General features: G+C 44.3%; 1 protein-coding gene across 2 annotated transcripts in view; it reads right to left on the reverse strand.

The window, feature by feature from the left end:
- HMGXB3 (HMG-box containing 3) overlaps positions 1-23,662 on the reverse strand; it is a 45,341-nt gene that overhangs the window by 2,132 nt on the left and 19,547 nt on the right. The window contains exons 7-20 of one of the 2 annotated variants that reach the window (XM_082726277.1): positions 23,245-23,391; positions 22,976-23,148; positions 21,134-21,309; positions 20,894-20,991; positions 18,101-18,199; positions 16,877-17,026; positions 13,397-13,698; positions 12,766-12,893; positions 8,134-8,265; positions 7,065-7,249; positions 3,824-4,043; positions 2,993-3,126; positions 2,080-2,196; positions 211-420 (exon numbers count right to left, since the gene is read on the reverse strand). In XM_082726277.1, the coding sequence (XP_082582403.1) occupies positions 211-420; positions 2,080-2,196; positions 2,993-3,126; positions 3,824-4,043; positions 7,065-7,249; positions 8,134-8,265; positions 12,766-12,893; positions 13,397-13,698; positions 16,877-17,026; positions 18,101-18,199; positions 20,894-20,991; positions 21,134-21,309; positions 22,976-23,148; positions 23,245-23,391 (2,271 nt within the window). Of the gene's footprint in view, positions 1-210; positions 421-2,079; positions 2,197-2,992; positions 3,127-3,823; positions 4,044-7,064; positions 7,250-8,133; positions 8,266-12,765; positions 12,894-13,396; positions 13,699-16,876; positions 17,027-18,100; positions 18,200-20,893; positions 20,992-21,133; positions 21,310-22,975; positions 23,392-23,662 lie in introns of both variants that reach the window. The other variant, XM_082726276.1, reaches the window with a different exon arrangement.

Raw genomic sequence — 23,662 nt, forward strand, 5'->3', positions numbered from 1 at the left:
CCTAGGCACTCCTAAGTGACATGCTAGGGCCTCACACACACAGGGTTTGGTGAGTAAAAATCTGTGGAGGAAATGCTGGCTCAGAGCATCAAGACAAAATATTACTGGAGACAAAGGATGCTGGAAACGGCTCCCAGAAGACCTTCCCAAACAACCAGGAGGTGAGACACGGTCTGAGGGATTTATTCCAGCTCTTCAGAAGGGACTCACCACAGGTGGCTCTGTGGGGCTAGAGAAACAGCCCTGGTTCCTCCCCCACATCTGTTTGGTCAGCTCTGGGTAGCAGAGGTCAGCACACAGGGCCACTGGTGTGGCCATGTCTACCACATAGACAGGTGGCCAATGACGAGAAGAGACTAGCAGATCTACATGGTCGCGGGCACTCTCGCCCCGCACAAGATACTTGGAGCCACAGATCACCTGAGCAGGAAGAAGAAAGTCACAGCAAAGGGTGAAGCAGCACACAGAGTTGAGTCTTCTTCCCACGAAAATGAAAAATCAGGTTTCATGACTAACGCCACAGCCATCCTTCCAGAGCCCATCACGTTCTGCTTCCCATTTCTGTCCCCAAATGAAGTCGCCAGCTCATCCGTGACTTCCTGAGAGAACATGGCTGGGAGTCTTTGACTGAGGCTGATAGGCCCCCATGAGCATCTACTCCAAACCCCACCCTCCACACTGCCATACCAAGCACCCTCTAGTCCAGGGGCTCCAATTCCCAGCCCCACAGCACTGGTAGCTACAGCTGGTTAGAGATGGAGGCTCCTGGGCCCCACCCCAAACCCAAGGCACTAGACTCTGGGGGTGGGGCATTCTGAACAGCTCTATTTTGGGCAGCTCCCCACCAGACCTAGATATACTGTGCAGATGGGAACCTCATGGAAACCTCAATGTAGACTAGTAAATACCTGCACTGACAGTGCTCCCAGGCGCCACTTTGTGGCTGGAGAGGCAGAGCTCCGTGTATAGTGGGAAATCCTGCATCAGCCGCCTCCTCCCTACCTTCACCCCCACCAGCCGTAGCTATCACCTCCTAGTAAGACTGCCTGCCCATCACAGCCTGGAGGCTCTGTAACTCTCACAGCCCTTATGGTCAAGTGCTTCTCACAAAAGGGTCCCCAGTCATATGAACACAGTCCTCTGAACAGGCTCTGTTCTGTTAGGGCAAAGGCATCCAGTCTGTCCCTCAAACGCAACTTTGGTTGAAGAAGTTGAGAACTGGATTCTCTTTCGACAGCCAGTCGACACGCCCACTCTCGCACCTGAGAGAACTGAAGTTTCTGCTAGCAATCCCTCCCCCAGTTAGTACCTGTTCAGGGGGTTATCAACCCCAGTATCTTCCTGGGCCTGCTTTGTCATCTAGTGCTCAGTCTTCCCAGTGCTATCCCAATGCCTACCCTGTCCACGCTCCACGTGAAGGTGAAGGTGCTCTCCTTAAACCAAAATCAGAACTACATGCTCCCCAATTCCCACTCAGAACTGTCCAGTAGGCCACTCAGCATTCTCAGAGGGAAACCTAGACCACTACTGTGGCCTACAAAGCTCTACATGGTCTGCTCTCTGGTCCTCTGGAAGGTCCCAACCTTCCTCCTCTGGGCTCACCAGGCTTCCCCACTCAGGACTTAGTGGTCAGTCTTCTCTCTGCTGGAACATTCTTTCCAAAACTCATCACTGGGCTCAGCCTTCCCTAGCTACCCCAGACAGCAGGTCCCTCTCAGTCACTTTCTATCTCAGGGCTTTGTCTGGTTCCTTTAGAGCTAGCTCCCTAAGCCATGATGACTCTATCTCCCCCTTAACATGAGGTCAACTAGAGAAGAATGAATCTTCACTGCTCACCTCTGTACCCTCAACAGCTGACGCAGGGCCAGGATGTGAAAGGGTGCTTAATATTCATTGGTGATGACGCAGGTTCCCTTCCTAGTCCAAAGGGTGGCACCTGACCCATAAGAAGCTACCCCACAGGCTGCCCAGTGACCTAAGTGCCGGATCCCACAGAATGAGCTGGATCAACCACATTCTCTGTGTGGGCAATCTGACATGGACAAATTCAGCCCAAGCTCCTCCTTACTACCCCCTTACCTGATGGGGGCACACCTTGTAGATTTTACCCCCTGTGAGATGAGATGGGGGCTGTCTAGTTCTGGTTCCATTCTGTACAGATTCATAGAGGGCCAACAAGGAGAAGCAGAGCTGTTCCTGAAGCAGGACAAGATTAAATACAAAGCAGTAAATGGTAAGGGACCAAGCCTAGTGTGCAGCACCAAACGCTCACATCAACACCCAAAGCAAAAGAAGAAACTGTCAAGGCCAGTGTGTGCCTTGGCGCCTCACTACACTAGCTTAACGTCCTCTAGGTACAGATGGCGATTTTGAGGACCTGAGAGGACCAGGTAGGTCCCAGGGAGAGGCAGCCAGAGCTATCAAGGTGCTATCTTGAGCCTAGCGGATCTTCCTACTTCTCACAGGGAAGCGGATGCTTCAAAGAGAAGCTAATATTTGAGTCTAAACTTGAAGAAAGCATGAAATTTCAGCAGGACTTTAGTATGAAGTGAATAATGTATGGATAACACCCCCCCCACCCCCGATAGAACGATGCTCATTCTCTAAGTGCCTGGAGAGGAGATAAACCACTCACTGCAAAGTGCCTTCCTTACAAAATCGTCAGGTCAGTAGTTTGGTTATTTCCAATTTGTGAACCAGGAAAATGAGGCTGAGATGAAAGGTAGCTTAGAAAGGTCATGCCCAGTCAGTGTGCGAGCCAGGACATGACCCCCGAGTCTGGACCAATGACCTTTGCCAGAGGAACTGACTGGAGGGGAAGGACTCGCATAGCTATGGTGACCTGGCTGTGAACGATCTACCACGCCCCTGACTGCTAGCACCCTGTGTCCAAAACAGGTACTTGTCACAGGTGGCTCCTCTCCTCACCCAGAAAGCAGGCAACCAGCCTGCTCCCTAAGTCCCTCTCTGCCCTGCCGCCCCCACCACTCACCTTGGAGTCTTCTGTCCCAAAGGGGATGCCACACTGCGTCAACAGGTGCCGTAGCTCCTCCTCACCGTAGGAGCCAATGTCCTCAAGCTTGCAGGCGCCCTCGTGAAGCAGCCTCACCAGGGCACTGCCATGGCCTGCAAGAAGACGACCCTGCTGAAGGGAGGGCACTGCCACCAGACAGTACAACACGGGGAGCCTGTCATGTGTGAGGATGAGGACCCAGGGATGAGGCCCAAGTCCAGGAAGTGGCACAAGCAGGCTCTACCCTGAGCACTGCCCTACATGCTGAGGGTGGTGGACCAAGGCAGATCTTCTAACTTCTGCAGATATACGAAGTCTCTCAGAACTGGCTTTCTGCCCCCTGAATGTCTAGGGAGAGATCCAGCAGAGTGCCCTTGTAAAGGACCTCAAAATGGATAAGCTTTTACTCTTTCGAGGTTTTTCAGAACCAAGCTCTCAGAGGCTTGCCACAAGGGCAGCAACATGATGAGCAGGAGGTCTCATTCCAAAAACACTCTCTTTACACTGTATTCCTGAACCTGCACAAGCAACGGTGAGCTAGGTGGGAGTCTTAACAAAAAACAACTTCTGGGCCTTGAAACAGCAAGTATGAGACGGGCCCTCAGCATCTAATGTTAGGAAGCACCGTGTGAGAACCAATGGATCACAACATATTAAATATTTATAAAGTCAGCTCAGTGGGTCGATATCTCACCTCTCCATGAGCCTATCCCCACCCCGCTCTGCCACTGGTACTGTCTAGCCATGGAAATGTTCCCGAGTCTGGACTGGGCGGTCTCCTGATCCAAGTCAGCCACCAGGTGCTCTTACCAAGTACTGGCTGCACATCCAGGTTTTTGTCCTTCTCAGTGTTGACGACCACAGCTCCTCTCATGAGTGGTGGGAAGAAGGGGGCAATAACAGAAGCATCAAACTTGGTGATAGGGATGCTGGCAGGGAAGGCCACCTGCTCAATCACCTCGGTCTCCATCGTGGCCCAAAAGTCCTCCACGTTTACCTCACTAGGGCCCAAGAACTCAGGCCAGGTGAACTAAAAGGTCAGGATAAAAAAAGATCAAACTGTGGGCACCACCAACTACTAGCAACACAAGAGCTCCCCTTCTTGATCCACTTGGGAACAACAAGGTGGGGGTTGGTGTCAGACAGCCATGCACTGCCAGGGCACCCGGCCCCAATGCTGACATCTTAGTACGTACCTACCTTTGGCCACATTCCCCTCCCCCATACCACAGCTGTCCCCAATACCTGAACAGCCCTTAGTCCCTTCTGCACCTGCCTTTGTTCAAGCTCTTTCCTTGAGCCTCCAGGAAAGGGGAGCTACTGTAGCCGAAATCTGTCACGTGTCGGGACACTGTCTGATTAACTACTGCACAAGTCTGGGGGGCTGTATGAGGTAAGACCACCGCAGTAAGGGGCAGAATAAGAATGGGAACGAAAGTCTAGTTCCAAAGCCCAAGTCGTGTATCCCCACCAGTTTGTATGATGCCAGTGCATGCTATGAGTACACAGCACGAAACGCCCATCACACTTCACAGCTACTGAGCCCACTCTCTCCACAAAACAAAGGGACAAGGAATGCCAACTGAGTGTGATGTGCTGTCTTTAGTCTAGAGGGTCCTCCTCTATATAGTCCCTGAGGGGAGAGGCCACCAAACTGTCTCCTCCTGAACAACTCGAGTTTCGTTCAGTAACTATTTCCTCTCACTGACCTCAGAACACCCTCTACCTGCTTCTCTGCCCATGCACCACACCACTCTGCACATGCACAAGGGAGAAAATGAATTAGACTCGATCTCTCAGAAGATATACCCAGTACCGTAGAAGAGGAGAAACAGGCACACCAAGAGTGAAGGGACTTCTACTCTATTCTGTGAGTAAGAGCCTTGATCAGACAAGGCAGATGCCAGGCAGGACTAGGAGATGTGAGCTTTTGCAGGGGGGTGGGCCTCTCTTCACTTCTGAAAACCAATGGTCTCTGCAGCTAGATGTGTTTTTCAGTCAAGCATTAAGCACAGTGTAAGAACCCAGCATAGGTGGTAACGTGCTCAACGAGATTCTAGCTGGGTCACTGCTAACACTGCCATTAGGGGTGTCTGGGTGGCTCAGCTGGTTAAGCGCCTGCATTCAGCTCAGGTCATGATCCCAGAGTCTCGGGATCAAGTCCTGCACTGGGTTCTCTGCTCAGTGGGTAGTCTGCTTTTCCTTCTCTCTTTGCCTCCCTCTGCCTGCCACTCTGCCTGCCTGTGCTACCCCTCCCTTTGTCAAATAAAGAAATAAAATCTTAACAAAAACAAAAAACAAAAACCACCACCATTAGATTACCATCAGACAAGGAGATCTGAATGAGTATAGAAATAGCCTCTTGGTGAGATAACACACAAAAGCAAAATTATTATCTACAAAGAACATTTAGAAGACTCCAGAAAGCATTATACTTACTTTCATGTATCTTGTTATGCAACATCATCCTTTCAAATGGGGTATGTGATCAAAATGTATACTTTTTTTAAAATTGGGAAAAAAAGGAGATATATGTATTAAATCCCTCACAGGATCAGCTGGCCATGCCAAAATGCACCCAGGCTTTTCTCTCAAGGGCCCACACCACCCCTGGTGGTGAACAGTTGAGCTGCAGGTCCAGTGCCTAAAGGGAGAGTTCATGTTCCAGTCCTCTCTGTCTCTGTGCTGGAGTTCAGGGTTGGAAAGCTCACCCCACTCCCCATGTTATTACTAGCATACCCATGGGGCACTCCATAGCTATGCACACAGACCACACTTCTCAGCATGACCACGGGACAGAGTTCAGCAATCTATGTGATTTTTTTAAAAAAACACTGTGTACCAGGTCAAGAAAGATTCTTACTCTTCTCAGTTTACTAGGAGTTTTATCATAAATAGGTGTTGAATAATAATGAAACCCTCTTCTACAACTATTAAATAATTATACAGGTTTTCTTCTTCTAAACTATACAGGAGCAAATTACATTAGTATATTTTCAAGCACTCTTGCTTTCCTGGGTTAAGCCTGTCATTATGGGTTACTTCCTTCACTGTTATAGATGACTAGCTATTATCTTATTCAGCACTATGGCATCTACAGTCAAGAATACAATCAGCTCCAATTTGTTCTCTTATATTAAATGTCTGGCTTTATTTCCAAAGTTATCTGGCCTTATACAATGAGGTGGGGAAATTTATCTGCTTTGCCAGTCTTTTATGATCAGGATCATGTATTTCTTGGCTGTTAGAATTAATGTCTGAGGCCATATGAATTTGGTATTATCTTCATGTGAACACTTTTTTAGTTAAGAACCAAGTCACAGATCAGGTGTCTCTTTTCCATAAAACCCACCCTTGGATCTCCAGCTCACTGGCTTTAAGTCCTGAAAGTGGCCCACATGCCCCCATGGAGAGTATGGCTGCCCGCAGCCTCTTGAACCTCGCAAGTCCTACCACTCCCTCTGCTACTCCTATGGCTCCAGCTTCACTGGCCTTCTTGTTGTTCCTCGACCATGCACAGTAAGCCCACTTCAGACTCTGTCTTGCTGCTCTCTCTGCCAATATTCCTCCCCTGAACGCTTTGTGGGCTTCAGATCTCCCCTCAAATGCCACCATATCAGGGAGGCCTCCCCCTATCCTCTAGATAGTCTCTGTCTCTCCACCACACTGTTCTCTCCTTACCTGCTTTACTCTTACTATGCTACTTTTAATTACTACATACTGCCTATACAATAGACATTAATATAACATATGCAATTATTAATAATGTTTATTTCCTATCTTCTTACACCAGAATTTGAGCCCCATGAACACAGAAACTTAATGGGTTTTTAACTGCCCTGTCTCAAGTGTCTAGAAAATGCACCTGGTTCACATTTAATGAATTCATTGGAAAGTAACAAATGCTTCTATTTCCATCCAGCCTTCCTTAGATGAAAAAGCCACTCATCTCCCCCAGGCAGGACTGGAGCCATCTGCTCCTGGAGCAGCTTGCAGGAACGTGGCTGCCGAAGTGTGAGGACAGTTCTAGAGGTGGCCAGGAGGCACTTACTTCCACACTCTTCAGTGCCAACACATTTTCTTCATTCCTCTGGGCCATTTCCACTTTGGGGGCCACACCACAGATGCCACAGATCATGTCATTGTAGTCTCGGACAGTGAGGCATTCGAAAGCCCAATAGCCATTGCACAGCAGCTCCTGCAGCTGGGTCAGCTCCTCTGAGGTCAGAGTTTTCTCTGCAAGGAGGGCAAGAGCTCTGAGAAGGTCACAAAAAAGACCCTGAGGCCACTGGGGATGAGCCAGTGGCCAGCAAGAATAGCAACTCCACAAGATTCCTGCCCAAAGGACACCCAAGAGTACTAACCACCCTAAAGGTCAAGTACCCTGGCCTTCGAAGGTGCAGATGGCAACCCCAAAGGGCAATTTCAAACAGAATTAGCAACCTACTTGCGCTAGCAACCTACTAGGCACCAGACCATGTGCTGACAGCTTCAAATCATTATTTCATTTAATTCTCACGTCTTTATGAAACAGGAGATATACTCACCCTCATTTTAGAAACTGAGACATAGGATAACTGCTCAAAAATCATGCTGCTACTAACTGGCAGAACCAAGACTCAAACACAGGCCTCTCTAACCCTAGAACTTTGCCCTACTCCATCTGACCTCATAGCAGGCAAAGCTGCAAGTGAACTGAAGTCTACAAGGATAGGAAGGGGAAAGCATCAAAAGAAAGAAGGAAAGAAAAGAGAAAAATCATTTCTAATATTAAGGAGGATGACCTCTACCTTCAGGTCTCAATGAGCCTCAGGTCTGGTAGCAGACCTCCAGAAGCTGTGTATTCAGAATGGGTACAATTAACATGCAGGGAAGCCAACTCTACCAATCATCAAAGGATCAACTTCTAAAGAGTCAGCTTAATCTTGTGCTGAGGGCCACCGGGTGGATGGAAAGACTCACGCTCTTAGCATTTATAAAATTCAGAAAGAGCAATGTATCAGGAAGTCAAGAATGTCTCCTTTTCAAACTACCAGATTTTTCTCTCTTTGGACAAGCAGCGCTGAAAATTCCCAGGAAACTCAGGACTAGTATGGGAAAGGGAAGAAGCCAAGCTGTACCTGTCTGCTCCTGCACCGACTTCAGAACAGCGCTGATGGACACTCTGGGGTCCTCTCCCAGCTTGATCTGGTTCCGGACTGCAAAAAGCAAGTCCAGGCTCACTAGTAGCTTGTTCCCCACATTAAAGAGACCTGCAAAGTTAAAAAGAGGCAACAGATAAACTCTATAAAACATCCACAATGGCAAAAAATTAGAAACAAACTAAATATCCAGCAATAGGGGAATAATTAAATTAATAATGGTACACCTAAAATGGAAAAGTATGCATCATTAAAAAAAGAATAACATAGACTTAAATGCTCTGGCATGGAGCTGTCCATAATACAATGTTAAATGAAAAAAGCAAGCAGTGAAATCCATACAGAAATTTTTTAATTAAAAAAACAAAAACAAAAGCCTCCATACCACCCAGCTCAGCCCTCATGACCACTGGACCCCACTTTCCTCTACTTTTCAACAACTGCACCATGGGTAAAGGCCAGGAACACCTTCTAGCCTGAGGATGTAACAATAGCTATCAATATCCCTCTAGCCAAATCTGGGTATAGATGACTCAGAAGGATTTAAATGCAGTCAATTTAAGACAAATAGAAGTGATTTTATATTTGCAGGAAGTATAATGCACAAATTTGCACAAAATCAAGCTCTGGAATATGTCTTTCCATAAAGGAAGAGTACAGAGGAATGGGCAAGACCTTTCTGAGCATAATACCATATGCTGAAACCATAATGGAAAAGATCTAATATGATTACATAAAAATTAAAAGAAAAACAAAAGACAGACAACCTCCCCCTGCAAAAAAAAAAAAAAAAAAAAAAAAAAAAAATCCTTTGTGTCCAGGAAAAAAAAAAAAAAAGAATGACAAGCAAATTAAGAGACTACTGAGAAACTGCGTAAGAACTTGGTCAATATTCCAGTGAAGAATGGAAATGTTCACAAAATTCACAGAAGAGATTAAAAGACAAAAAACAAACAAACATACAATCCTCCTAGTAATCAGAGAAATGCAACAAATTAAGAAATGATACACTAGTTTTTACCTACCAAATTGGCAAGCTTTAAAATATTGTAATAATGATCTACAAAAAGTTCCTTAAGTTGGTAAGTTTAGCATGGTCACTGGATAAAAATTCAATGGACTAAGTTTTGTCTACCCAAATGTGTTTCTATACTAACACTGAAGTTAGAAATTGAACCACATCGTTTACCATTGAAAAAACTGAAATAACTTGGGTATAAATCTAACAATATGTGCAGGATCTATATGCTGAAAACTACAAAACACTGATAAGAAAATAAACTCTAATAAAATAGAAAGATGGACAGATTTAGGGATTAGAAGACTCAGTATTTCCAAGCATGTCAAGCTTTCACAAATTGGTCTATAGATTCAACATTAAAATTGTAACAGGATTCTGCAAATACTAAGAAGCTGATTTTTAAATTTATATGGAAATGGAAAGAACTAAAATAGCCAAAACAATTCAGGAAAACAATTCAGGAAGAACAAGGCTGAAGGACTCACACTAACTGATTCTAAGACTATATCCAGACTATAGTAACAAGACCAGTGTGGTACTGGCAAAAGAATGGACAACATAAACCAATGGGACAGCACAGACCACAGAAATAAGACACACACATATGATCAACTGTTTTTCAACAAAGGAACCAAAGCAAGTCAATGGAAGAAAAGACTACCTTCAAATAAATGGTGGTACAACTGGATGTCCATATGCAGAAGAAGAAAAGAAAGAACTCAATCTGGGCCTCCCACTCTATGTAACAATACAAAATGAACTGCAGATCTAAATGTAAGTCATAAAATCTTAAAACAACTAGGAAAAAAATACAAAATACTGATGATCTTCACCGAGGGAGACAGACCTTACAGAGACTATCAAAAGCATAATCCCTAAAAGAAACAACAGATGAAGTAGTCTTTGTCGTGACTAAGAACTTCTGCTCTGTGGAAGATTCCACTGAAAGAATGAAGTCAAGCCACAGACCATAAGAAAACATTTAAAAATCACTAATCTGACAAAAGACTTGCGGATCCAGAATATATAAAGAATTCTCAAAAAAACAAAAACAAAAACAAAAAACCCCCCACATAATTCTCAAAATTCAATAGTTCAACAGGCCAAACATGAAACAGATTCTTCACCAGAGATGACACATGGCTAGCAAATAAACCCATGAAATGATACTCAATATCATCGAGGAAATACAAATCAGAAGCACAATGAGGTACCACTTCATAAAACCATCAGAATGGCTACGAAAAAGAAGAACCAAAAAAATAGTACCAAGTGCTCACAAATGGAGCAAATCAAAACTCTCACTCACTGCTGGAAGTAATAGTGGGATGGGACAAACATTCAGATAAACAGTTTGACAACTTTTAAAAAATTAAACATATACTTAGCATATAGCCCAACAATTTGACTCCTAGGTATTCACCCAAGAGAAATGAAAATTTGTGTTCACACAAAAGCCTTTATGTGAATGTTCATAGCAGCTCTATTCCTAAGTGTCAAAATCTGGTAACAAAAGGCACCTGGGTGTCTCAGTGGGCTAAAGCCTCTGCCTTCGGCTCAGGTCATGATCCAGGGTCCTGGGATCGAGCCCTGCATCGGGCAATCTGCTCAGCAGGGAACCTGCTTCCTCCTCTCTCTCTGCCTGCCTCTCTCTGCCTACTTGTATCTCTGTCAAATAAATAAATAATATCTTTTTAAAAAAAAATCTGATAACAACACATAAGTCCTTCAACAAGTGAACAGACATGTAAACTGTGGTACTCCACGCAATGGAAACTACTCAATGTGAAGAAGGAACAAACTACTAATACATACAACAGTATGGATTTTTTTTTTTAAGAGAGAGAGAGAGAGAGAGCATGTGAGTGGGAGGAGGTGCAGGGAGAGAGGCAGAATGCCAAGTGGACTCCACGATGAACAAAGAGCCTGACGCCAGGCTTAATCCCAGGACCTCGACATCAAGACCCGAGCTGAAACCAAGAACTGTATGCTCAACTGACTGAGCCACCCAGGTGTCAACATGGATGACTTTCAAAGGCATGACGTTTAATGAATGAAGCCAGACTCACTTAAAATGCTGCATATACTGTGTATCAACTCTACTTAAATTTTAAAAAACTTGTAATTTAAAAAAAAATTTTTAAATGCCACATACTGTGGTAAGTGACATACTGGAAAGATGGAGTAAAGAGAAATGAAGAACATCATCAGATGGTGACTAGAGGCTAGAGGTGTAGGGTGGGTTTGAGTACAAGGCACACTACAGGAGAAAGACTGTGGGCAATGGAACTGTTCTATTGGCTGTAGTGGCAGTCACACATCTTGGTGCATTTTCAGAACTCATGTAAAATGTCAAACAACAAGGTAAATTTTGCTGTATGTAAATTTAAAAGGGAAAGTAAAACAAAATATATATATATGTGTATATATATACATGTATATATATATGTGTGTGTATATATATGTGTATATATATATATATATATAAACCTAGGTACTACTGGCCCAGACCGACTACAGGGATATAGCATTCTCATTAACTGCTGGCTAGAGCAAAAAGTACGACAGATTCAACTGGGCAACACAAGACAAGACATTAAGAGCATAAATTCAAAACAAGGCACCATAAGGTTCTAAAGATAAAGAAAATAACAAACACTCCTTAATCTTCAGCACTCAATTCTACATGTGAAGTTCAAGATCCAAATTCTAACACTGTTGGCACATGGTGAATGCTCCGTGGTGTCTGACGCTGATGAATGTAAAGGGGGAATGGGTGAACACGCAGCAATTCCATGTGTAGCACTCGCCCAAAGGAAATAATGAAAGCTTGTACACCGTAAGTTAATTATAAAGAGATTCTAAAATGGAGTCCCACGCACCCCTTAAAAATGGTCACACGTTTCTCCACTTGCTGGCAAGGGAGACACTACTAAACTTAAAAAAGAATATTCCAGGGGCACCTGGGTGGCTCAGATGGTTAAGTGTCTGCCTTCAGCTCAGGTCATGTTCCCCAGGGCCTGGGATCGAGCCCCATTTATCAGGCTCCCAGCTCAGCAGAAGTCTGTTTCTCCCTCTCCCTCTGACTCTTCCCCTGCTTGTGCTCTGTCTCTCTCTCCCTCAAATGAATAAATAAAATCTTAAAAAACAAACAAAACCAAATACTTTAATAACACCCAGCACAATCCCACTTTTGTTGAAAGAAAAACTATATACCCCTCACTCTCCTCCTTCCTTATATTCTGTGAAGATGAAGACCACACCTGAAAGATTCAAGAGCGTAATATGAAGTGTTTGTCTCATGGCAGCACGATTACTACTGATTTTAGTTTCTCCTTTATACTTGTCAGCATGTTCCATTTTTTCCACAAATAGGATCTATTCTTTACAAATGAACTTTGTTTCAAGAGTCCCAACACTTGAGAGAGAACATCGTCTTCTGGGGCTGAGATATCCAGGAGGAAAAACTGCCTCTCTTTGAAGCTCCATCTGAGAGAAGGTCCAGTGCTCAAAGGCACAGAGGTCTGACCCACAGAAGCTGCTCTGAAGCCTGCTTTGGGGGTGTCTGCAGGAAGAAGAATGACACCCACCTGTATAGATGTCCATGAAACTGTGCAGGGCCAGACAATGAGGATTCAGACACATCTTCACCTGTGCAGTCACCACCTGCAGCCGGCTGGCTGTCAGCAGCCAGCACTCCTGGGGCCCAGCCAGGGAGCTAGTACCAAAACATCACCAACAGAAAAAAAAAAAAAGAAAAGAAAAGAAAAAGAAGGGAAATCAACTTAATGCAGTTCCAAGGCTCAGTGATCAATGGCAAAATTCTCAAGACTAATGAAACAGGCAGATGAAGGTGCTGGGGCTTGTGTCCCAGGGTTTTCTAGGAGGGTGTTCCCATTCTGTTGGAATGAGTTAATGTAACTCTGAATTTATTACCCAATTTAACCAATCCCCTTGAACTTCCAAATCCAAGCATTATGCTGGCCAGTCCAGATGTAAACAGAATCCTACCTTGGTGGCCATACTTTCAGACATTTTTCAATAGAAATAATATACAATTACTAATTATTTTACTTTAGCAATTCAAAAGCAAAGGAAACCTAAAAGAAGCAGAGAATAACACCTTCAAAGGCTATAACTTTATAGTCTGAAGAAAGAGGCAATACGGGCCGAGAAAGACAGGGCAGCTGGGGACAGGGCAAATCTGAAAGGGGTGCTTACTTTTGTCCCCCTTTGAATAATGGGCTGCTACAGAGTAGGCACTGCGTGGACGGAGACTCATAATAATTCGACCAAGAGGTTTGCTCGATGGTGACTGTCTCTTCACTCACGTTGGACAGAATGAGTCGAGAGCTGTTGAGCTCGTGAATCAGGGCGAAGACCTCGGCCAGCTCTGACTCGTTCTCAGGAATCTGCAGGACTTTGCGCAGCAGCTGCAGCGTGGACTGGCGCTGGATCTCCCTCTGGGCCAGGCTCAGCGGCTCTGTGGCACTCAGCACATCTGGGAGAGGTGAGCTGACCTCCTGGGAAGAAAGCGGACTGAAGGATCAGCCAGCACCCAGGGTACCACAAGCCTCAGGCTAAAACATGGGAGAGGCTGCAAGTGACAGAGGCATGGGCCCAGCCATGGTGGAGAGGGGAAACCTTGGCTTTAAACCAGCTCAATTAGTAACTCGCTGTGTGACTCAGGGGAGCTGCTTTCTCTCTCTGGTGTTAGATTCTCTCTCAGTGAAATGAGAGGATGATACACACTGCTTGGTAATAGTTGTAAGAGTCAGCTTCCATTCACCATAGATGGGGTTTGGAGAATAACACACCCAGGTCTCAATTCTGGACATGCCATGAAACACCTATAGATGTGTGAACCAAAGCAATTTACTTATTCTTCTGAGCCCAATTTCCTTACCTATGAAATGAAGGATGAAATACTAGCAATATTCTAGAACTGTTGAACAGAGTCAATAAAATATTTCAAGTAAAGCACTTAGAACAATACTGGAGATGCAATGAAAGCTCTATGAACGGTAGTTTTGATATGTAAACAACTACCCGTACCGTTTCAAATATTTCTCTTTAACACTTTTATCGTCTGTGTACAAGGGAACTATATTAGACACCAGTCAGAGGCTTTCAGAAACAAGGTTCTGAAACGCTCATTAAAAACAGGTCCTGGGATGCCTGGGTGGCTCAGTGGTTTCAAGCCTCTGCCTTCGGGTCAGGTCATGATCCCAGGGTGCTGGGATCGAGTCCCACATCAGGCTCCTTGCTCAGCTGGGGGCCTGCTTCTCTCTCTGCCTCTGCCTGCCACTCTGCCTGCTTGTGCGCTCTCTCTGACATATAAATAAAATCTAAAAACAAAACAAAACAAAAAAACCCCAGGTCCTTTTCAGTGGAGGTTCCTCCCTAATCCTTTGTACAAATGCAGCAGGAATCACTCCCTCCTGCATGTCCCCAGAGTCCATTCTTTACTGCAGAATTCACTAACTCCCAGTTGGTTAGATTATTCCCCCATCTTTTATAAGTGTCAGGTCCTTCCTTGCTTATTTACAGATTCTCAATACCAGCATAAGGGCACACAAAAATGCTAATTCATATTTTACATGCTGTTTTGCAGATATAACATGCTAAATAACAAGAAGGAACTTTGAGTAACTCTGCACACATGCAGCAACTCCTGTCTAATTATTTGTAAGTTTGGCTACCTTTCTCCCACACTAGACTGTGAGCTCCTCAAGGGACGGACCATGTCCTATTTATCTTTGTATCTCCAAAGACCTGACCTATAGTAGGTATTCAACGTATGCTTGCTGAAAGAATGAATGAATGGCTGCAGAGAGTTGACTGACACTAGGAGTTGCCTTGGGAGATAGTGTGTTCCCAGTCATGCCTATGTTGAACCATGGACTGGAAGAGCTGGCAGGAATACTATATCCTTTTTTCCTGAACAAAAGATGAAAGATGGAAGGGAATGAAGACCATTCCTGTCCAGAAATTGTTAGTCTTACTTATACCCACCAAGGACAAGCTACACAGGAAACATATGGCCACCAGGGGGCCCCAAAGAGCACTACACACAAAGATCCCTGGGTCTCTGACTACTGTTTCAGTTTAGTATATTTGAAAGGTTTAGTATATTTTCAGTTTAGTATATTTCAGTATATAGTTGAAAGGTGACAGAATGTCAGAAAGTAAGTGTCCCATGGGTAGGCAGCTATTATTCAAAGAGAGAAGAATATAAATTTCAAAGAGCAAGATTTGAAATCAATTGGCTCCAAGTCCCTAGACCATTCCTGGAAAATTAGGTCAACTCATTATCCTAAACCTAGGGAGCAACATCCATTTCCATACTGCAAACCACATCAACAACTACAATCAAACAGGAGAAAGGAATCTTTGAGCCTCCACCGATACAGAACATAGACCTGCCCTAAGAGATTGTGGTGTCACTGGGAGCTAAGAAGGAATCAAGACAGAATGTCATCAACCCTAAGTGAAGAGCAGCACATTAAAGCACGGGCCTCAATGAGACCCTACGGCCTAAAAAACAAACTGCCTGGTTTAGCTTTAAAGATCTTCCACAATATGGCCCCAATGTGCCTTTCGTGCCTTATTTTCTGTACTCCTCCCTACATATCCTTCTCTTTCAGGTGATTGGAACACCCTCTTCTAGCTCCTTCCTCACTTCTGCCACTGCTTATCCTTGAGTATGGAATGCCTTCCCCTTCTATCCAAATCCTGCCCGCCTCCCAAAGTCAGCTTAGATCTGGAGTGGCCAGGCTCCATGTTGGATCCTGACCTATTCTGGATGCCATCCTCTTTTCTCCCAAGGCAGATCAAGAAGATCTGTCTTTTTTTTTTAAGATTTTATTTATTTGTCAGAGAGGGAGAGAGTGAGTGCGTGCACATGCAGGCAGAGTGGCAGGCAGAGGCGCAGAGAGAAGCAGGCTCCCCACCAAGCAAGGAGCCTGATGCAGAACTCGATCCCAGGACCCTGGGATCATGACCTGAGCTGAAGGCAATGGCTTAACTGACTGAGCCACCCAGGCATCCCAAGAAGATCTGTCTTCTGACCATCATCTCCTGCCTCAGGTGCTAGATCTTTCTGCTCACTTAAAGAAATTCAAAATATCTCTAAAGATACCCATTTTTCCTGGTTCTAATAAATAAAAAACAAGCCCTAAGGAGCCAAGTGGAATGTGTTTTACTATCCAAACAACTTGGTCCAACTTCAGAGAGATTTGCCAAGACTGCTAGAAGTAAAGCTTTGTATTGAGCCAAAAGCTCTGCAAGGAACCTAAGAAGCAGTGATCTCATCTATGAAGTCTAGGGCTGGCATTCTCTACTTACCAAGACAATATTTACAGGTCTTCCACCAGGTCTCAGATCTAAAAGAATGTAACCCTTCCATCCCGCTCCTTCCAAATTCTCTTTAAAGCCTCTGTTCCCATTCACCTTGGCAAATAACCTCTTGGTCCACTGGGCTAGATGGTTCTCGGCGATTAAGGTACCTACCCAGCCTTCTTGTCTTAACAATGAAGACAAGGAAGCCCAGAGAAAAGGCAGCTAGGTTCAGAACTTAACAACTGGTTACAGTTCTGGTGTTCTAACTACTATCATGTACTAAGAAATTTTATTTCTACTAAAACAGGTGCACTAACAACTCACAAAAGGCGATGGTATGTGTTTAGGGAAGGAACTCACGAGAGCCTTGGTGGTTTTCTCAGTTCGGTCTTTGGCAAGGTTAAAACCACAACTGGGACAAATCCGCGGTTTATGCCTGTTGGTGTAGACGTAGTTACAAGAGGGATTCTTGCACTTTCCCCTGCCTCTTGAAGTAGCCAGGCCCAAATCCTAAAAAAGCAAGATCAATATTCAGTTCTACAAAAGGGTTACACTTGGGCAGAGTCAAACACCAGGATGACCACCTATCAGTCAATCAGAGATGAGAGTGACAACTGCAAAAGTACATGTAGAATAATTTCCAAAGAGCCTTGAAATAAGATCCCCAGAGTCACATATTTGCTTACTGGGATAATACATGCAGTGTTAAAAACAAAAGGTGGGTGGGGAGGGAAAACCTTGGTAGGAAATGCCAACTGAAACAAAGCTGCTTTACCAGAGCACTTCTCAAATGCTCTGACATACCACTACTAAATGTAACTGGTATTTTAAGAAGGAAAATACAGCTTTCCCAAGCATATCTGTGAAAAACACATCTGAGGTTAAAAGGTCCAAAGACTGCTGAATGCTAGAGCTGGACTAGATTTTCACCTCTAATTACTCTCCAAGAAATATCCGAGACTCAGCTGGCCCGTACTCTTAAAGATATCACCTGGGACGGGCACCTGGGTGGCTCAGTGAGTTGGGGCCTCTGCCTTTGGCTCAGGTCATGATCTCAGGGTCCTGGGATCAAGCCCCACATTGGGCTCTCTGCTCAGCGGGGAGCCTGCTTCTTCCCCTCTCTCTCTCTGCCTACTTATGATCTCTGTCAAATAAATAAATAAAATCTTTTTTTTTTTTAGATTTTATTTATTTATTTGACAGAGAGAGATCACAAGTAGGCAGAGAGAGAGAGGAGGAAGCAGGCTCCCCGCTGAGCAGAGAGCCCGACGCAGGACTCGATCCCAGGACCCCGAGATCACGACCCGAGCCGAAGGCAGCGGCCCAACCCACTGAGCCACCCAGGCGCCCCTAAATAAATAAAATCTTAAAAAAAAAAAAAAAAAAGATATCACCTGGGAGAAACCCAGCTGATTCACTCAGCAGCTATTATTTTTATCAGTGATGGCCTCTTCAGAACCAATGATATACCCCTGACCCTACTACCACTCTGAACGACCACTCCCCACCACCCTCAGACTTTTACTCATCCTCCGCCAGAAAACCAGAACCATCTCTCCATGTCAACCCACTGGCTACACTTACCAGCGTTACAGTGCAGCTGTACTTGTATGGAGGAAACATATCAGGCTTGACCTCTACAACTTTCACCTGAGATGTCCTACTGGCTGGGCCATTTGGTAGCTGTGGATCAGAACAAATGATTTGGTGTTTTTCCTAAAACCTCAAACTGCTGAGATCCTGTGTCCTGAAACAGCTTGAGGAAATAGCTTCCCAAGGGAATGTACAGAGCTATGCTCCATGTAAGCCTTCTAGGATGCTAATCAGCATCAGCAGCCCACCAAAGGTTGAGTGTCACTTCCAAGTCCAGTGTGGCCATACTCTTCTGTGCAACTTCTAATACTGCATATTAGAAATACTGTGTATCAGATAGACAACTAATACCAAGTGAGAAAAGCTCATGATTATTATACATGCAAATATGTGGTTAAATGTTGGCACAGAAGTCTGAGAGATTACTCACGAAAATGTCACAGGGTGAGAGGAAAATCGTGACTGCTTCCCCATTTATCACCACTTACAAAATTTCCCAATTTTCGGGGCGCCTGTGTGGCTCAGTCGGTCAAGCATCTGCCTTCGGCTCAGGTCATGATCTCAGGGTCCTGAGATCAAGTGCCACATCAAGCTCCCTGCTGCTTTTCCCTCTCCCTCTGCTTTTCTCCCTGCTTGTGCTCTCTTCCACATACTCTCTCAAATAAATAAAATCTTAAAAAAAATTTTCCAATGTTCTATACGAAATGTAGATATTACTTACAAAACTGAAGAAGATGAAGACACCATTCTAAAGGTAATTATTCTATAAAACTGAATTTAAGTTGATATTTAGAATATAAAAGTTCATGTAATTTGACAGGCTTAAAACTAGCAAAAGGATTATGGCTTTTAACAAATAACCCAATGCTGCCAGTCAAAAAGAAACTACTTACATGGATGACTGGGAGTTTACACAAGTAAAGGGAATCTCAGGGCTGGGAGTCTACAAAGCAGTGGAAGCTGACTAAATAACAAGCCTTCTATATCCAGAAATCAATCAATCTCTCTCTCTCTCTCTCTCTCTCTCTCACACACACACACACACACACAGTGCTGACACCACATCCGGGTGACAAATACGTCAGCCTTCAAAGTAAAAGTCAGTTGATATTCTTTTGGGGGCAAATCTGGAGAAAGGGAAATTGCCCGGCAGAACACACGGTAAGGGATAAGCTAGCCTGATTTTCCTATTTCAATTTTGGTCTAACAGGGTTTTCAACTACAGAGGGATCGTGAAATTAATTTAATGAGTTGAAAGCAGCATTTTGCAAAATGAAAAATAGCAAAGTGACTGCATATAATAAAGGCATAAATAGCTTCCCTCTACTTCTTAAGTATACAGGTATGGATAAGTTTACTGGGCTGTGATGTAAAAATGTGCATGACCCAAAAAAAGATGTCTAGTAAAAAAAATGTTGATTTAGGGAATTCTGATCATAACTATTCTAGTCACATATGGAAAAAGAACTAAAACAAGCAAAAAACAAAACAAAACAAAAAATACCTAAGAGTAAATGTGCTTGAATATACTGAATTTTTGGCTTCTGGGAAGTCTCTAATAACCCTATCATTAAGTTTAAAGAATTATACTGGCTACAAACCACAATGTGAAGTAAGAGGCATGTTTTTGGTTTAAAAAAAAGAATAATATTAAAAAACACAAACACAGGAAAGGACTCAAAGGCTGAATGGGCGCAGACTGCCAGTAGTAGTTAGCTCTGGGTAGCAGGATTACAAAGGACTTTCTTTCTTTCTGCCTTACCTTTCTACAACAGTCATGCATTCATTTTTTCAAAAGAGGCTGAAGAAACAAGACAACTAAATGCAATTACCCAATCCTAGACTGAATCCTCTACTGGAGTGGAAAAATGCTATAAAGGACATAATTGGGTAAAACCGATGAAATGGGAATGCAAATGACAGACTGAAATACTGTATCAACGTGTCAGTAGCAGAATATCCTTATTCTTAGCAAATACACACTGAAGTATTAAGAAGCAAAAGGACATGTAACATCCCCTTAAATTACCTGTATTTTAGAAGCACACAGGAGCACAAATGACAAAGCAAAAGGGGCTATAATAGTAAGTGACTATGGGTAAAAAGTACATGGGTGCTCTTCGTACTATCTGTACTCTTGCAATGCAATTTGTTCACTAAGTTTCAAAATTATTTTTTTTTAATTTTTTTTAAGATTTTATTTATTTATTTATTTGACAGAGAGAGATCACAAGTAGGCAGAGAGGCAGGCAGAGAGAGAGAGAGGAGGAAGCAGGCTCCATGCTGAGCAGAGAGCCTGTTGCGGGACTCGATCCCAGGACCCTGAGATCATGACCTGAGCCGAAGGCAGTGGTTTAACCCACTGAGCCACCCAGGCGCCCTCAAAATTATTTTTTTAAGATTTATTTAAGAGATAGAAGAAGAGTACAAGTGGTGGGGAGGGCAGACAGAGAGACAAACAGGCTCCCCAATGAGCAGGGAGCCAAAGGACTTGATCCCGAGACCCCGGGATCATTACCTGACCCAAAGGCAGATGCTTAACTGAGCCACCCAGGTACCCCTCAAAGTTATTTCTAAATTAAAAGTTTAAAAGCATGCATTCATTTTATAACAAGAAAATAAATTTCACTAAAAATAAGTAACTCATCATGCTCAACTTCATTCCAGAGGTCTACCAGTATAAGAACAGGCTTTTTGCTTATGGCTTTGAGACACTAAACAGAAGTCCTATTCTCAGAGCAACAGGCCTCCTGGAAAGCCCCACCTCTGGAGAATGAGTCTTACCTTCACCTCGCTGGTGTTAGATGGCTGTTGGATCGGCTGGCCCAGCTGCTTCAGTGTGCTTGGCTTCAGGCCACAAGTCCTCACAGAGGAGGTTTTATCTGAGACAATCAGGAGCCAAACTGGTGACTTCAGTGCATTCAGAGTCTCCCTAAGTCTCTCATCTCCATTCTCAACAACTCCCACTCCTGTCCCCTTCCCATTGGACAGCTCCCCACTCCCAGGTTTGTCCCAGCCCCTTACCACTCAGGGGAAAGGCCTGCCTGGCCCTGGGCAGTCCCATGCTGTTGCCTCGGCCCATGTTAGATGGGGCTGGGAGAATTGCTCTCATGGGTCTTGCTGCAGCCAGTAATGAGGGCTTGCCCCGAGCTCTGCCTTTAAGCTCTGGGGCTCTGGTCCCAGGGGTGAGCAGGTCAACTCTGGGGGGGAAAAAAAAAAAAAAACTAACAAGGCAGTAAATCTAAAAATTCCAGACCAAGGGGTGAAGAAAACCAAAATATAATTTCCAAATAACATTTGAGTAGAGGGACAGTATAATAAACTGTCAGGCTTTAGAGAGGTATTTCATGGGGTCATTATGAAGATAAAAAAGCACAGAAGAATGCCTACAATGCAGAACATCGACAGCTACTGCAGTCATACTATCTGATCTGCTTCTAATTAGTATTTCAAGTCGCTCAGTCTCCCACATGAGGGCAGCTAAGAGACCCTGCAGAACAAAGTCACATTTTCTTTGTAGCTCTGGCGCTGAGCATAGTCTACATCACAGAAGGCCTCAATACACATTTGCCAAGTGACTCACTTGCCCAAAACAAAAGGTCTAAACCGCATGGCTTCATTCTCTAAGGATAAAGAACCATCCCCAAAGTATACTGTTAAATAAAAACAGGCAAGATGCAGAAGTATTTAAGTTATGCTACCATCTGTGTAAAAAAGGGAGGGAAAATACATGTTTACACACATACACATCTATACATTTACACATTGTGTAAAATTATGCCTAGAAACACAGGAAGATGGGAATACTGTGTATGAAAATTGGAATTGGATGAGTGAAGGACAGGCTAGAAGAGAGATCTGTTTCAGTTTATATTTCGAGTTTGAAACATGTGAATATATTTCCTATTCAACAATAAAACATCAAATCGAATACTATACACCACATTTTCTAAGCCTTGACACTGCTGACATTTTGGGCTGGCTACTCCTTGTTGGGGGGCCTGTCCTGTGCACTGTAGAATGTTGAGTCGTGCATCTGGCCTCTGCCCACCAAAGCCTGCAGCACCTCTGCCGCCACCACCACCCCCCACCGCCACCCAGTTTTCACAACCCCAAATGCCTCTTAACACTGCCTCAATGTCCCCTGGGGCCAAAGTGTTCCCTGTTGAGAGCCACCAATATAAACAAATAAGGGCAGATTAAGACAACAACAATGTCTGGAAAGGGGCCACATGAAAAATTCAGTCAGGCCTTTAAGGAGGGAAGGGAGAGGAAAAATAACCCCTATTTATGGGCCTCCTCCCATCAGCAAGGCACTGGGCTGTGTATGCTTTACACATAATCTTTATTGGTCTGTGCAGGCCAGCCATTAAATTTTAGATTTTTTTTTCAATACCCAACTCAAGATTTTTTCAGAGGCGAGAACGGGCATGAAGGGACAATGCCGAAAGTCAAACGGAGGCAGAGACAGATCATAATCAGAACAGAATCCTCTGACCACCAGGACAGGAATCATTCTAGAAGATGGCTTAATAAGGGTTTTCTTTCCAAATCTAGTATCCAGGATTGGATACTAGTTTGTAACACCGCCCTCAGCCTGTACCAGCAGGACCCGGTAATTGCTTCAGAGAAAATGACAAGAGATGTACAGGAACACAACAGCAATGCACAGACAGCAGAGTGTAACAGGAAAGGCAAAATCATTCTGTGGCTCTAGGCCTTGGTTTCTTTATCTCTAAAATAGGAATCATTAATTGGGCTCTCATCCCTCTTAGGAATGCTGTAAGGACACAGGATAAAACAAAGAGCATTTCCCAACCTGCTATTCTAAATACAACCCTACAATATATGAGCACGTTAATTTACCCTGTAGGCTTTTTAGGCGCAGGGAGAGGACTGGAGGTGCTGGTCCTCTCAGCTGGGGGTGGTATGTCTGGTCCAGGACTGTCATTCTCAACTGTCCCCAGAGAGACCTCAGGCTGCACACCACTCTTGACCACCGGCATCTTCATGGCTGCTATACGATTCCGAGGAGCTTCCTTGACCAAAACATGGGCATCTGAGATGATCACTTCCTCCCACTCATTCTCCTCACCCACTTCTCTTGGAGGAACTACACTTAGGAGCTGGCTTACAGCTTCCGAGTTCTCCAGAGTCAGTTTGGAGGCGTTTTCCTTAGGGGAGTTTTGCTCAGTGTTGACAGGCTGCTGATTTCTTTTAACCACCGAGCCTTTGGAGGAGATTCCAGGAGCCAATTCCACTTTGACTTTGGCTGGCTTTTCCTGGGAAAAAAAAATAAGAATGCCTTTATGCATACAGCATTTTATGATAGACACCACATCCCAAGTACTCTCTCGTGATCCTCACGACAAAAATGGATGGGTGACACATAAGGAGATGGGAGACCCAGAGAGACTAACAGGCTAGCTTATGGGCCCAACTACAAAACTGGCCTGAACCTAAGTCTTTTGACTTCTGGCTCCTTTCACTTATACAACACCTTACTTAGGATAAAGCTGTTCTCCTCCTGACAAGTTTCTTATTGATGGCTTC

The sequence above is a fragment of the Mustela nivalis genome (assembly GCF_964662115.1).
Source record: "Mustela nivalis genome assembly, chromosome: 3".
In the NCBI taxonomy this organism is placed as follows: Eukaryota; Metazoa; Chordata; class Mammalia; order Carnivora; family Mustelidae; genus Mustela; species Mustela nivalis.